The sequence below is a fragment of the Hyperoodon ampullatus genome (assembly GCF_949752795.1).
Source record: "Hyperoodon ampullatus genome assembly, chromosome: 19".
Taxonomy (NCBI): Eukaryota; Metazoa; Chordata; class Mammalia; order Artiodactyla; family Ziphiidae; genus Hyperoodon; species Hyperoodon ampullatus.
The window spans coordinates 35,833,988-35,850,062 of record NC_136932.1 but is presented as its reverse complement, the minus strand read 5'-3'; the positions used below and the strand labels follow the sequence as shown (position 1 = coordinate 35,850,062).

The following is a 16,075-nucleotide window of genomic DNA, read 5'->3' as shown; positions in this document are numbered from 1 at the left end:
TTACTTTCCATCCGTCAAGTCAGATATTTCCAGAGACAACTGAGAGGAGAGATAGTTCAAGAAAAGGAGTTTGTATGTCATTTTCTTCCTTTTTCCCTCCCCTCTGTACCCCACCAACCAACCAACACACACACACACACACACACACACACATACACACACACACACACGGGATCAGAGGAAATGGCCAATTCTCTAATCACTCCTTTCCTCTCAACTTTCCCTTTATGTTGGACCCCGTGATACCCTATTCTGATTTTAGAGAAAGGTGGTATTCACACTTAAGTCATGGTATACCTGCTATCTAGCCTTCCATGCACACAGAAACAAGAATATCTGAGACTGATGATGGGAAGGAAGGATAAAGGGAGGCTGGGGGAGGAAAATGAGAGGCTCCTTGAACATTGTTCTGGGTGCTCCTGACCCACGTGGGTCCCTGTGCATGTGCGGTTCTTATGTTGCAGGAGAGGCTCTGCCGGGAATGCAGGTTGGAGGGGCCGCAGGGTAAAGGAGGCTCACGGCCGTGAGGACCAGGAGGAACGGTGGGGGCAGTGAGCACCCACTGGGGAGAAGAGGAGGAGGAAACGTGGGCTCGAGCTATAAAGCGTGATGTAGTGCTTATACGCGTGCAGCGCAGAGCCAGAGGCTGCCGCAGGATGTGGGAGGAGATCAGGGGCAGCTTGAAGGAGGTACTTCGGAGATGCGGAGCCTGATAGGAGGCATGCAGCGTGGGAAAGCCAAGCAGTGCAGGCCCGCGGTGAGGGCTTTGTGCTCACACTGCAAAGTCCCTATCAGTGGTTCTCACATCTGGAGACACTGTTTCCTGAAGGTGATGCAGGCCGTTAGCATGAGCCTCACCACAGAGAAGGACGCCGACCTGGCACATCAGAATCACCTGGGGAGTTTGAAAAATGCTGTTGCCTGGGTCCCTCCCCCAAAGATTCTGATTGAATGAGACCAGGGAGCAGCCTGGGCATGGAGATCATTTAAAGCTTCCAGGAGGCTCTAACATGCAGCCAAGACTGAGAGCCACTGCCCTAGAGGGAGCAATGCCAGAGTAGGTCAGGGTTGGTCTCTATCACTTACAGACCACCCACCACAAGTAGCTCCTGGCGGGAGCTTTGCCTGTACAGCCTCTGCAGTAACAGGACAATGCTCTTTTGTGTCAAGTGGGCTGGACGCCAGCAAGTGGAAGCAGAGTCTAAAGGGGGCTTGAACAAAGGGGTATTTCACACTGCACCTGGGTGGGGAGGTGGGGAGTATTTTTATTACCCTCTCAGATGTGAAGAACAGATCCAGACATGGTGTTCCTCTTGAATCGCCAACTGGTTATGTTCGTCCCACTCCAACCTACCCTGGATGTCTTTTCTTCCCAGGCTTTGGTGAAAGTCCCTGCCCTTTGCTAAAATACTAAGGATTTAAGGATTCGAGCTGTCATTACTCTGGTGATTCTAGGAGATGGCTCTTGTGTGCTCTACTTATAAAGGGAAAACATTGTGTTTTGTAGGTTTGATAGCACTGACCCTCATCAGATGCTGGATGCCAGGCACATGGAGATCCAGCAGATGGAATCCACCATGGCCTCCATTTCTGAGTCTGCTAGCTTGTTTGAGGTCACCATCCCTGACTATAAGCAACTGAGGCAGTGCAGGAAGGAGGCGTGCCAGCTGAAGGAGCTCTGGGACACAATTGGGATGGTGACCTCCAGTATCCATGCCTGGGAGACAACCACGTGGATGGATATCAACGTGGAGGCCATGGACTTGGAGTGCAAATGGTTTGCCAGGCACATCCGGAACCTCGACAAGGAGGTCAGGGCCTGGGATGCCTTCACAGGCCTGGAAAGCACCATTTTGAACACCTTGACCTCCCTGAGGGCTGTGGCCGAACTGCAGAACCCGGCCATGCGGGAGCGGCACTGGAGGCGGCTGATGCAGGCCACGGGCGTGACCTTCACCATGGACGAGGGCACCACCCTGGCACACCTCCTACAGCTTCAACTCCACCACTTTGAGGACGAGGTCCGGGGCATTGTAGACAGAGCTGTGAAAGAGATGGGCATGGAGAAGGTCTTGAAGGAGCTGCAGACCACCTGGGTCCGCATGGAGTTCCAGTACGAGCCCCACCCGCAGACCTGCGTGCCTCTGCTGCGGTCCGACGAGGACCTCGTCGAGGTTCTGGAGGATAACCAAGTCCAGCTGCAGCACCTGATGCTGTCCAGGTACATTGCTTTCTTCCTGGAGGAAGTGTCAGGCTGGCAGAAGAAGCTGTCCACTGCTGACGCCGTCATCTCCCTCTGGTTCGACGTGCAGCGCACATGGTCTCATCTAGAAAGTATATTCATCGGATCTGAAGATATCCGGGCTCAGCTGCCCCAGGTACCTGCTGTGGAAATCCTGCTCCCTCTGTCCCACCCCTGAGTCAAGGGACGATCCCCCAGTTCCTGCATCCTCTAGACCTTTCCTTCTTTGCCTCCCTGCCTTGGCTTCACCCAGGGGTACCTCCAATAAACATTGACCTTCCAAGCCACCAAAAATCAGGCAGAGGAAAAGAGAGAAAGTGAAATGTTTGCCAGCGAGTTTGTTCCTAATGTGTAGGAAAAAGAAAGGAGAACCTGGTTTTAAAAACAAAACCAAAAAAAGTGTACAGGAGAAAGGAGGTCAAAAATATGAGCTGCTCTTGGGGTGCTCCACACATAATTACAATGCAGGTATTGATTGGAAGTGAGTGTCGTTTCCAGGCAAACTCAAGTTCCTTCTCTGCAGCGAGCTGTTCTGTAAAACTCGGGCCTGTGCCAGCATGCTAAATACCAGTCTTCAGCTAAATACTAAATGAGGAATTTCTCTGAATATGCATTCTTCTCATTACTACCTTTCCTGTAGTTGCTTGCCCCTTGTAATTTGTCCTAATTAATGTGCATTAATGTACTTCCCCCCGCCAGTGGACTCTAATTCATTTAAAAAGAGAATTTCCAGACTTCTTCTGTGTCCCTCAGCACAGCAGCACAGCGAGTTCTCTGCTTACAAATTAGTTTGATTCCAAAATGTCATGTTGTCCAGACCTTGTTTCAGAGTTAAAGCACATTCCATCAAAATATGATATTTTTCCAGCTCATCCCACAAATGCATATTTAGTGTAATAATGCAGATTAAAGATTGTACATTTGCAATGAAAAATAACAGAAAATAATCCTGCTATAGCTATTGTCATTAAGCAAAATTGAATAAGCCGGATTTTGTTAATCTCCAATGCTAATGATTGAAGAAGGGCAGGTTTAATGAGAAGGGGGTGTGGGTGGAGACTTTTGTACACATTTTAAAGGAGACATTTGAGAACTTTCAATCCAACATAATAAAGAATTCATATCATTAACTTCTCAGGTTTGTGTGTAAAACATATAAATACATTTATTTTCTTTGTATTAACAATATGGTAACAAAGACAACTCTGAAATGTAATAAATCAGTCATCATCTTACACCCTACCTAGTAAATATTTTCACTCATTATGAATATTTCCCAACTTTTTTTCACATATATACATGTTTTTACACAACTTCTCTCAGTGTAATTACAATTTTCTATTCGGCTCTTTTCATTTGAACATTTATGTCAGATATTTCCGATATTTCTATAACCTTGATACTTTTTCATTTTTAATTGGCATAAGGTATCTCACTGAGGAATCGTAATTTACTTCACCTCACCCTCTTGTTTTTAAATCTTCTTGGGAGAGAGGCCCAGATCACAGAGGTCCCAGCAGACTGGAGCCAGTGGCCCGGGTTTGAGTTGCCGGACCTTAGGGAAGTTACTTAAGCTCTCAGTGTCTTGGTTTTCTCATCTGTAAATTGGGACTAATACTAGTCCCTACTTCAAGAAGTTAAAGTAGCGCACACAGCACATACCATTATGATTGTTGTTATGTAATAATAGCCACACAAGCTCTCATCAGGTGCCGGGTGTTGGCCTAAGGTGCTTCACATTTATTATTGTCTCAGTCATTTCAACAACACTGTGAGGGTGTGTGCATTTGTGGGGAATGATAATATCTAATTAACTTTGACATCATAGTAGCACATTTGCTGTGGAAACACTTACTTTGGTTATATAAACTTTTGGTTGGACCCAGAAAGAACATTGGATCTACCATCTCCCTGACAGGAATTATGTATTTTATGCTAACAGTTCTCAAAGTGTGGTCTGCTGACCCCTGGGGGTGGTCCCTGAGACCTTTCCAGGAGATCCTCAAGGTCAAAATTATCTTTATAATAATGCTGATGGTATTTGCCTTTTTAACTCATTCTTCCATGAGCGTACAGTGTTTTCCAGAGGCTACATGATGCGATATCACAACAGACTGAATGCAGAAGCAGAGAAGAGAATCTGGCCATCTTCTAAGTTAGGCATTAAAGATATTTGCCAAAACAAAAAAAAAAAGCGTGAAATGATGCCACTTTTTCTCTAAGTTATATTGTTTTGGAGAATATAATTATTTTGGATAAAAATATGTTATTATGTTAACATAATGGGCTTATTGTTATTTTTTAAATGAATTGATTAAATATTTTTAAAAATTTCTCAACTTTAGCTTCTAATTTAGAATATACATTGATAGATATAATATTACCTACATAAACAAAAGCTCTTTCCACTCCTCAGTAATTTTTACAAACAAAGGGACTTCAAGACCAAAATGTTTGCAAACCACTGTTTCAAACTAAAGGCATTTCCTCCCTTGAGACTAATCTCTGTATTAGACAACTAGGAGCAGTTTTCGAAAGCAGACTTAGTACATGAAGGTAGCATCTTGAAATTGAGGGGGGTGGTAGTTAATTTTTTTCCACATTTTTATTTGCAGGATTCTAAAAGATTTGAAGGCATCGACATTGACTTTAAAGAGTTAGCTTATGATGCTCACAAAACTCCAAACGTAGTGGAAGCCACCAACAAATCAGGTCTTTATGAAAAGTTGGAAGATATTCAGAGCAGGTGATGGTCGGTTTGCAGCCCCTTTTGTAATGTGTTTCCTTTCCCCACTCTGTCTCTGAGATCCTTACCTTATTTAACTGCCCGAGTGAGAGAGTATGTCTGGTTGTGTACCTTGATTTGCCTGTGTGGTCGGGTAATATGGGGTATTATTAGAGGTGTTTATTGTGATGTTTGCAAATACCCATACATGTTCCATGCATACATGATTTCTGTGTGTAATCCATAGGTCGCACTTGTTTGCATTTAGGTAACATCTATGTGCCTATGGATCTAGGCAAACCTAATTAGGAAATTCTTTGTGCCCACAGACTGTACCTGTGTGAGAAGGCCCTGGCGGAGTACCTGGACACCAAAAGGCTTGCCTTCCCTAGGTTTTACTTTCTCTCCTCTTCTGACCTGTTAGACATCCTTTCCAACAGCACAGCCCCGCAACAGGTAAGCTGGGGAAGTGCCTGTAGAAATATTCAGAAGGACCAAGATGCTCCACCAGGAGAGTTTCAGGTTCCCCGTTACGCCCCCTTAGGTGGTATATGTATTTCAGACCTGTGTTGCCATCCTCATCATCCCTAACCTCAGAGGTTTCTTCATTTCCACCATTACTGCTTCTCAGGATGCCCACCCCCAAGCCCATCAGTGGCTTTTTTTTTTAACAGCTTTATTGGAGTATAATTGCTTTACATTGTTGTGTTAGTTGCTGCTGTATAACCAAGTGAATCAGCTATACATATACAAATATCCCCATATCCCCTCCCTCTTGTGTCTCCCTCCCACCCTCCCTATCCCACCCCTCTAGGTGGTCACAAATCACCCAGCTGATCTCCCTGTGCTATGCAGCTGCTTCCCACTAGCTAACTATTTTACATTTGGTAGTGTATATATGCCTATGCCACTCTCTCACTTCATCCCAGCTTACCATTCCCCCTCCCTGTGTACTCAAGTCCATTCTCTACGTCTGCATCTTTATTCCTGTCCTGCCCCTAGGTTCTTCAGAACCTTTTCTTTTTTTTTTAGATTCCACATATATGCGTTAATATACGATATTTGTTTTTCTCTTTATGACTTACTTCACTCTGTATGACAGACTCTAGGTTCATCCACCTCACTACAAATAACTCAGTTTCGTTAATTTTTATGACTGAGTAGTATTCCATTGTATATATGTGCCACATCTTCTTTATCCATTCATCGGCTGATGGACACTTAGATTGCTTCCATGTCCTGGCTATTGTAAATAGAGCTGCAGTGAACATTGTGGTACATGACTCTTTTTGAATTATGGTTTTCTCAGGGTATACGCCCAGTAGTGGGATTGCTGGGTCATATAGTAATTCTATTTTTAGTTTTTTAAGGAACCTCCATACCGTCCTCCATGGTGGCTGTATCAATTTACATTCCCACCAACAGAGCAAGAGGGTCCCCTTTTCTCCACACCCTCTCCAGCATTTATTGTTCGTAGATTTTTTGATGATGACCATTCTGACCAGTGTGAGGTGATACCTTGTTTTAATTTTGATTTGCATTTCTCTAATGATTAGTGATGTTGAGCATCCTTTCATGTCTTTGTTGGCAATCTGTATATCTTTTTTGGAGAAATGTCTATTTAGGTCTTCTGCCCATTTTTGGATTGGGTTGTTTTTTTGGTATTGAGCTGCATGAGCTGCTTATAAATTTTGGAGATTAATCCTTTGTCAGTTGCTTCATTGGCAAATAGTTTCTCCCCTTCTGAAGGTTGTCTTTTGGTCTTGTTTATGGTTTCCATAGCTGTGCAAAAGCTTTTAAGTTTCATTAGGTCCCATTTGTTTATTTTTGTTTTTATTTCCCTTTCTCTAGGAGGTGGGTCAAAAAGGATCTTGCTGTGATGTATGTCATAGAGTGTTCTGCCTATGTTTTACTCTAAGAGTTTTATAGTGTCTGGCCTTATATTTAGGTCTTTAATCCATTTTGAGTTTATTTTTGTGTATGGTATTAGGGAGTGTTCTAATTTCATTCTTTTACATGTAACTGTCCAGTTTTCCCAGCACCACTTATTGAAGAGGCTGTCTTTTCTCCATTGTATATTCTTGCCTCCTTTATCAAAGATAAGTTGACCATATGTGCGTGGGTTTATCTCTGGGCTTGCTATACTGTTCCATTGACCTATATTTCTGTTTTTGTGCCACTACCATACTGTTTTGATTACTGTAGCTTTGTAGTATAGTCTGAAGTCAGAGAGCCTGATTCCTCCAGCTCCATTTTTCTTTCTCAGGATTGCTTTGGGTATTCGGGGTCTTTTGTGTTTCCATACAGATTGTGAAATTTTTTGTTCTAGTTCTGTGAAAAACGCCATTGGTAATTTGATAGGGATTGCATTGAATCTGTAGATTGCTTTGGGTAGTAGACTCATTTTCACAATGTTGATTCTTCCAATCCAAGAACATGGTCTATCTCTCCATCTGTTTGTATCATTTTAATTTCTTTCATCAGTGTCTTATAGTTTTCTGCATACAGGTTTTTTGTCTCCTTAGGTAGGTTTATTCCTAGGTATTTTATTCTTTTTGTTGCAGTGGTAAATGGGAGTGTTTTCTTAACTTCTGTTCCAGATATTTAATCATTAGTGTATAGGAGTGCAAGAGATTTCTGTGCGTTAATTTTGTATCCTGCTACTGTACCAAATTCATTGATTAGTTCCAGTAGTTTTCTGGTAGCATCTTTAGGATTCTCTATATATAGTATCATGTCATCTGCAAACAGTGACAATTTTACTTTTTCTTTTCTGATTTGGATTCCTTTTCTTTCTTTTTCTTCTCTGATTGCTGTGGCTAAAACTTCCAAAACTATGTTGAATAATAGTGGTGAGAGTGGACAGCCTTGTCTTGTTCCTGATCTTAGTGGAAATGGTTTCAGTTTTTCACCATTGAGAATGATGTTGGCTGGGGATTTGTCATATATGGCCTTTATTATGTTGAGGTAGGTTCCCTCTATTCCTACTTTCTGGAGTATTTTTATCATAAATGGGTGTTGAATTTTGTCAAAAGCTTCTTCTGCATCTATGGAGATGATCATTTGGTTTTTATCCCTCAATTTGTTAATATGGTGTATTACATTGATTGATTTGCATTTATTGAAGAATCCTTGCATTCCTGGGATAAACCCCACTTGATGATGGTGTATGGTCCTTTTAATGTGCTGTTGGATTCTGTTTGCTAGTATTTTGTTGAGGATTTTTGCATCTATGTTCATCAGTGATATTGACCTGTAGTTTTCTTTTTTCATGACATCTGTGTCTGGTTTTGGTATCAGGGTGATGGTAGCATCGTAGAATGGGTTTGGGAGTGTTCCTCCCTCTGCTATATTTTGGAAGAGTCTGAGAAGGATAGATGTTAGCTCTTCTCTAAATGTTTGGTAGAATTCGCCTGTGAAGCCTTCTGGTCCTGGGCTTTTGTTTGTTGGAAGATTTTTAATCACAGTTTCAATTTCAGTGCTTGTGATTGGTCTGTTTATATTTTCTATGTCTTCCTGGTTCAGTCTCCGAGGGTTGTGCTTTTTAAGAATTTGTCCATTTCTTCCAGGTTGTCCATTTTATTGGTATATAGTTGCTTGTAGTAATCTCTCATGATCCTTTGTATTTCTGCAGTGTCAGTTGTTACTTCTCCTTTTTCATTTCTAATTCTATTGATTTGAGTCTTCTCCCTTTTCTTCTTGATGAGTCTGGCTAACGGTTTATCAATTTTTTTTATCTTCTCAAAGAACCAGCTTTTAGGTTTATTGATCTTTGCTATCATTTCCTTCATTTCTTTTTCATTTATTTCTGATCTGATCTTTATGATTTCTTTCCTTCTGCTAACTTTGGGGTCTTTTTGTTCTTCTTTCTCTAATTGCTTTAGGTCTAAGGTTAGGTTGTTTATTTGAGATTTCCCTTGTTTCTTCAGGTAGGATTGTATTGCTATAAACTTCCCTCTTAGAACTGCTTTTGCTGCATCCCATAGGTGTTGGGCTGTCGTGTTTTCATTGTCATTTCTTTCTAGGTATTTTTTGATTTCCTCTTTGATTTCTTCAGTGATCTCTTGGTTATTTATTAGCGTATTGTTTAGCCTCCATGTGTTTGTATTTTTTACAGTTTTTTTTTTCTGTAATTGCTATCAGTGTCATAGCGTTGTGGTCGGAAAAGATACTTGATACGATTTCAATTTTCTTAAATTTACCAAGGCTTGATTTGTGACCCAAGATACGATCTATCCTGGAGAATATTCCATGAGCACTTGAGAAGAAAGTATATTCTGTTGTTTTGGAATGGGATGTCCTATAAATGTCAGTTAAGTCCATCTTGTTTAATTTATCATTTAAAGCTTGTGTTTCCTTATTTATTTTCATTTTGGATGATCTGTGCATTTGTGAAAGAGGGGTGTTAAAATCCCCTACTATTATTGTGTTACTGTTGATTTCCCGTTTTATGGCTGTTAGCATTTGCCTTATGTATTGAGGTGCTCCTATGTTAGATGTATAAATATTTACTATTGTTATATCTTCTTCTTGGATTGATCCCTTGATCATTATGTAGTGTCCTTCTTTGTCTCTTCTAATAGTCTTTATTTTAAAGTCTATTTTGTCTGATATAAGAATTGCTACTCCAGCTTTCTTTTGATTTCCATTTTAATGGAATATCTTTTTCCATCCCCTCACTTTCAGTCTGTATGTGTCCCTAGATCTGAAGTGGGTCTCTTGTAGACAGCATATATACAGGTCTTGTTTTTGTGTCCATTCAGCCAGTCTGTGTCTTTTGGTTGGAGCATTTAATCCATTTACATTTAAGATAATTATTGATATGTATGTTCCTATTACCATTTTCTTAATTGTTTTGGGTTTGTTATTGTAGATCTTTTCCTTCTCTTGTGTTGCCTGCCTAGAGAAGTTCCTTTAGCATTTGTTGTAAAGCTGGTTTTGTGGTGCTGAATTCTCTTAGCTTCTGCTTGTCTGTAAAGGTTTTCATTTCTCCGTCGAACCTGAATGAGATCCTTGCTGGGTAGAGTAATCTTGGTTGTAGGTTTTTCCCTTTCATCACTTTAAATATGTCCTGCCACTCCCTTCTGGCTTGCAGAGTTCCTGCTGAAAGATCAGCTGTTAACCTTATGGGGATTCCCTTATATGTTATTTGTTGCTTTTCCCTTGCTGTTTTTAATATTTTTTCTTTGTATTTAATTTTTGATAGTTTGATTAATATGTGTCTTGGTGTGTTTTTCCTTGGATTTATCCTGTATGGGACTCTCTGTGCTTCCTGGACTTGATTGACTACTTCCTTTCCCATATTAAGGAAGTTTTCAGCTATAATCTCTTCAAATATTTTCTCAGACCCTTTCTTTTTCTCTTCTTCTTCTGGGACCCCAATAATTCGAATGTTGGTGAGTTTAGTGTTATCCCAGAGGTCTCTGAGACTGTCCTCAATTCTTTTCATTCTTTTTTCTTTATTCTGCTCTGTGGTAGTTATTTCCACTATTTTATCTTCCAGGTCACTTAGCTGCTCTTCTGCCTCAGTTATTCTGCTATTGATTTCTTCTAGAGAATTTTTCATTTCATTTATTGTGTTGTTCATCATTGTTTGTTTGCTCTTTAGTTCTTCTATGTCTTTGTTAAACATTTCTTGTATTTTCTCCATTCTATTTCCAAGATTTTGGATCACGTTTTCTATCATTACTCTGAATTCTTTTTAGGTAGACTGCCTATTTCCTCTTCATTTGTTTGGTTTGGTGGGTTTTTATCTTGCTCCTTCATCTACTGTGTATTTCTCTGTCTTCTCATTTTACTTAACTTGCTGTGTTTAGGGGCTCCTTTTGCAGGCTACAGGTTCATAGTTCCCGTTGTCTTTGGTGTCTGCCCCCAGTGCCTAAGCTTGGTTCCGTAGGTTGTGTGCCTAAGGTTCGTTCCGTGGGTTGTGTAGGATTTCTGGTAGAGGGGACTGGTGCCTGTGTTCTGGTGGATGAGGCTGGATCTTGTCTTTCTGGTGGGCAGGACCGCGTCCAGTGGTGTGTTTTGGAGTGTCTGTGAACTTAGTATGATTATAGGCAGCCTCTCTGCTAATGGGTGGGATTGTGTTCCTGTCTTGCTAGTTGTTTGGCATGGGGTGTCCAGCACTGGAGCTTGCTGGTCGTTGAGTGGAGCTGGGTCTTAGCGTTGAGATGGAGGTCTCTGGGAGAGCTCTCGTTAATTGATATTATGTGGTGCTGGGAGGTCTCTGGTGGACCAGTGTCCTGAACTCGGCTCTCCCACCTCAGAGACTCAGGCCTGCCACCTGGCCGGAGCACCAAGACCCTGTCAGCCACATGGTCAAGCATAAGCAAGGCAAGGGAGATCCTGGGCGAGGGGTCCCACCAGGTCACGTAGACTCCTGGACTCTCTGATGTCCTTTTATTCCTTTGCACTTAGTCTAGTTTCACTTGCTTGTAGGGAGCCGCGTGAAAAGGCCTCTCAGCTGCTCCTTCAGACCGGAGTTCCCAAACTTTAGGCTTGATTTGTTTATTTAATTCGAGTGTCCATCCTTGACTCTGTTCCCATATGGAATGGATCTTGATCTTATATATCCTTTTCTTAATCCTCCTTGGAAACAGTGAAAAGAGAGTAATGTATCACTTCATTTCCAGCATAGAGTTCATTGTTGAAAATCAGCAGTTCACACATCAGAAATCTCACCTTGCCAAAACCTTTGTGCAGTTTACCACAGAGTCCCATCAGTGGCTTTTACTCTCTAGAGTTAGAGAAGCTTTGAGGATGGCAAAATGGAAGGGGCTAAGCCTTTAAAGAGAATGCCTTTGATGTGCTTCTGGAGAGAGATGCAGTAAGTAGTGGTCAAAAGTAATAGCTAAGATTTCCATGGAAAGGTAAGATTGGGAGTTGTATTAATGGGACATTGGGGTGGTTTATGTGAGTGTATATGAGGAACCCAAAATTTGGGGTTCTAGCCCTTGATTCTAGGCACTAATTAGCCATCTAGTCTTGGGTATATCATTTCTTTGTGACAAACCTGACTCATATGTAAAATAGAAGCCTACTGTGTTACAATTTTTTAAAATATTAAAGTACCTGTCTTTGTCTGTCTGACTTATCTCACATGGCATTATACTCTCCAGGTCCATCCATGTTCTTGCAAATGGCAAGATTTCATTCTTCTTTATGGCTGAGTAATATTACATTGTAGATGTATACCACATCTTCTTTATCCATTCATCTGTTTTTATTTATATGTAGAATCTAAAAAACAAAACAAATGAACAAATATATAACAAACTAAAAACAGACTCACAGATACAAAGAACAAACTAGTGGTTGCCAGAGGAGGGAGGGCATAGGGGGATGGGTGAAATAGATGAAGGGGATGAAGAGGTACAAAATACCAGTTACAGAATAAATAAGTCACAGGGGTATAATGTGCAGCACAGGGAATATAGTCAGTAATATTAAAATAACTTTGTATGGTGCATTATCCATAAACATATGGAATCACTATGTTGTACATCTGAAACTGATACAATATTGTAGGTCATCTATATGTCAACAAACAAGAAAAAAGAAGTAAAGTATATAAATACATATGTGTGTGTGTGTGTGTGTGTGTGTGTGTGTGTGTGTGTGTGTATCCTAATGGATACACTGTTGGCATTTTGAGCTGTAGACAGTGGTTTTCCAACTTGAAAGTGCATCAGAATCACCCAGAAGGCTTATTAAAATACTGATTCCTAGACCCCATCCCCAGAGTCTCTGACTCGTAGGTCTGGCTGGGGCTGGAGAATCTGCATTTCCAAGGATTTCTTCCCAAGTGTTGCTGCTGGTCTGAGGACCACACTTTGAGAACCACTGCTAGAGAACAGAGTCTGAGTCTCAAAATGATGAGACCCAACACTCTAGTGGTTGTCACATGGTTGTCACATGGTAGCCCTCTAAGCAATACTAATAAATAACTTCCCAGACATGCTCTCCACTCTGTTGGCATGGTTTCCTTCATAGGTTCAACGACACCTTTCCAAACTCTTTGACAATATGGCCAAGATGCAGTTCCAGCTGGATGGCAGTGAGAAACCTACCAAGATCAGTCTTGGCATGTACAGCAAGGAAGAAGAGTATGTGGCCTTCAGCGAGCCCTGTGACTGCAGTGGGCAGGTAACGTATGCCTTTCTCTCTCAAGTATCTGCATTCAGGCATCAAGCTTTGTGACCTTGGGCCGGAATTGCTGTCTGTGCCCTGGGACTGCCAGTTCCCTTGACTTGAACCAATGTTGGAGCAGCTTCCAGTGACCGCTTTCCTCTCTCTGGGAAGGACACATGTCAATATCTATATATCTTCCTTAACCAAAGACCTGTGCGGAGAGGAATAAAATGCACATAAACAATTACCTGAGTCAAAGAGAGAAGAATTTTAAAATGATGAGTAGCACCAGGAGACTTTAGCATGAGAAGCCCTGGAGCACCCCACGGGGGAGTGTAGGACACCGACACCTTCCCTGGGAGAACATGCCCTTTGAAATCAACCATATTCCTGAGCGATCACTTCTCTGTACAGTACACCTCTCACAGATCTACCCTGTGGAGAGCCCACCACCGCCCTTCTCCAGAAACTACCACCTCCAAATCTCCCGGGTACAATTCAAGAAACACAAAACATGAGACCATTCTCTCCTTAAACCTCCTTCCATCTTTCACCATCACTGCTAAAGGATAAGCGCTACTTTGGTCACTGTCCTAAATGATCCAACAAAGCATTGTCCCTGGGGTTCTAATCCAGTCCAGAGTAACACCTGGAGAAAAGATCTTTTCAGAGTTCCACCTTCATCCACATGTATCTTGGAAAGCAATTCTCGTACTTGAAAATAGTCATACATTCTCAGTTTTATGAAAGGGACCTTCGGGTTTGATTCAAACCTTGGCTGTTCTTTTTGTAGACCCAGAAAGCATTTAGTTGGAAAATATAATCCTGGCCTTTGGCTTCATGCTCAGTGTGGACAAGGTCACGAGAATCCACTGACTTATTTATACCCAACTCAACCCAGATTAAGATTTCCTCATGAGAACTCTGGGCGGCAGCCCCACATCCCCTGAACCTACTCCTCCGCCCAGTGGGCTCCAGTGGGCGTATCCCCCCTGTTGTTAATTGAGCCCCATCCTGCGTTACACAAACGAACTGTCTCCCTGTGCCTTCTGGCGGCTGTTTGAGGTTGTCCATCGTGCCTGGGCTCATTTTCTTCACTCCCTCAGGCTGAGTGAAGTGTATCACTGAGCACATCTTAGGAACCCAGTGTCTAACCCCAAGTTCTTCTTCCAGGTAGAAATATGGCTGAACCATGTGCTTGCTCACATGAAGGCCACCGTGAGGCACGAGATGACAGAAGGCATAACTGCCTATGAAGAGAAGCCGAGGGAGCAGTGGCTCTTTGACTATCCAGCTCAGGTATTCTCCGAGGCGGGACCTCTGTGGGCCCAATCCTCTGCTTGCTCTCTTCCTCAGTGACCTCCGTCAGCCTCCTGGGGCTGCCAGAGGCTGGTCTAGAAGGGGTCAGCACAAGGGACCAGGGGAACTGTCAGCCGTGATGCAATCCAACCCCTACTTTGGAGAATTAAGGGTCGTCCATTTTTACTCCATTGGCTACAGTAGGGAGAAAACGTAAACAGTTCAGCTCACTGAGCCAGCCCACTTTGTGTGTGCCAAGCTGTTTGCCGAGTGCAGGTGACACCAGCCAGAGGCATGACAATGTAACCCTGCCCTGCTGGGGCTTACAGACTGATGTGGAAGTCAGTCACCTACAAGTGGGACCTGGTGTGACAATAAAGGAGGCTCAGTGTCCTCTGGGAGCCTGTAGCTGGTTAGTGGGGTCTGGGGATCACCCTCCTGAGGATATGATGCCTAAGCTGAGGTTTGAAACACGTGAAAGATGGAGGGAAAGAGCAACAAAGCGTGGGTAAGAGTACAGGCAAAGGCTCAGAAGCAAGGGAGAGTGGAATGTGTTTGAGGCCTGAGTGTGGTGGAAGCAGGAGTTAGGGGAAGAGGGAGCAAGAGGTGGCAGGTGGGTCTGGAGAGGAAACTGGAGGACAGCGCTCGCGGACCACGCTTGGGAGTCTCGTCTCATTCCAGGATATCTGAATCCTTCACCGGGCTCTCAGGAGGGTAACAAGAGAAAGAGGAGAGTTAATGAGGCTATTTTTAATGACTCTGGCTGCAATATACCACTCCTCCCTCCCCTGTTAATGGCTAGTACTAGTGTTGGTTTAGTTTATTTGGGGTTACAGATATTTGGTGGTAACTGAAGCCTGAGGAGTAGATAAGATTGCCCTGGAAAATATGCAGACTGAGATGAGGGAGCAGAACAAACCCTTGAGCATCATTCAAAGGCTGTGTAGGCAAGGAGAAGCCAGTAGAACAGAATGAGAAACAACCTTTTCTGATGGAAGGAACACCAAGGAATGGTAGTCATGGAAACCAAAAGAGGGAGTGTTGATAGCAGGTAAGAGGTCAGTTACACCACACACGTCTAAGAGATCAAGCAAAATAAAGAGGCTAATGTACGTCCATGGACTTGGTGAGGCCATTTCAGTGGAGTGGTAGAGAAGAGACCACACTGCAGGAGGTTGAGAAGTGAGAAAAAGGTGGAAAAATGTTGACAGCGAGTGTAGACAGAGAAGAGAAATAAGCCAGTGCTGCAGAAGGAAAAGGTATTGTTTTAACAGTATAATTGGCACATCACGTTCAAACCATCCCAACAAGATCACACTGCAGGAGGAACTTCTTTAACAAAAACCAATATGTCTAAATTCAAAGGCAAAAACTAATAAATTAAGGAATGGTACTTGTTACTAACAACAGGATTCTCTACTTCACAAAGGGAATAATTCCCACCAGGATTCCTTGTTTACTTGAATCATCATTTTGTGGCAGGAAAATGTGTTGCCTCCTGCTATTGTGACAGACATCATCTAGAGCAGTGTCTCCCGAATCAAGTGGTACCACGTCTCCACCATGGATAATCAAAATTATGCGTTTTCCTTATTAAGTTTCTCAGCAAAGAAATGTGCATTTAAATCGCTTTTTTTCATTTATTTATTTTGAATCTCTGAAGACTACAAATCATATTG

General features: G+C 42.4%; 1 protein-coding gene across 1 annotated transcript in view; it reads left to right on the top strand.

The window, feature by feature from the left end:
• The window catches only part of DNAH9 (dynein axonemal heavy chain 9), a gene marked incomplete at both ends in the record, with an annotated part of 297,919 nt that overhangs the window by 78,507 nt on the left and 203,337 nt on the right, over positions 1 to 16,075 (top strand). Inside the window, 5 exon segments of the mRNA XM_079725653.1 lie at positions 1,508 to 2,378; positions 4,858 to 4,988; positions 5,297 to 5,423; positions 12,960 to 13,112; positions 14,271 to 14,396. Coding sequence (XP_079581779.1) covers positions 1,508 to 2,378; positions 4,858 to 4,988; positions 5,297 to 5,423; positions 12,960 to 13,112; positions 14,271 to 14,396 — 1,408 coding nt within the window.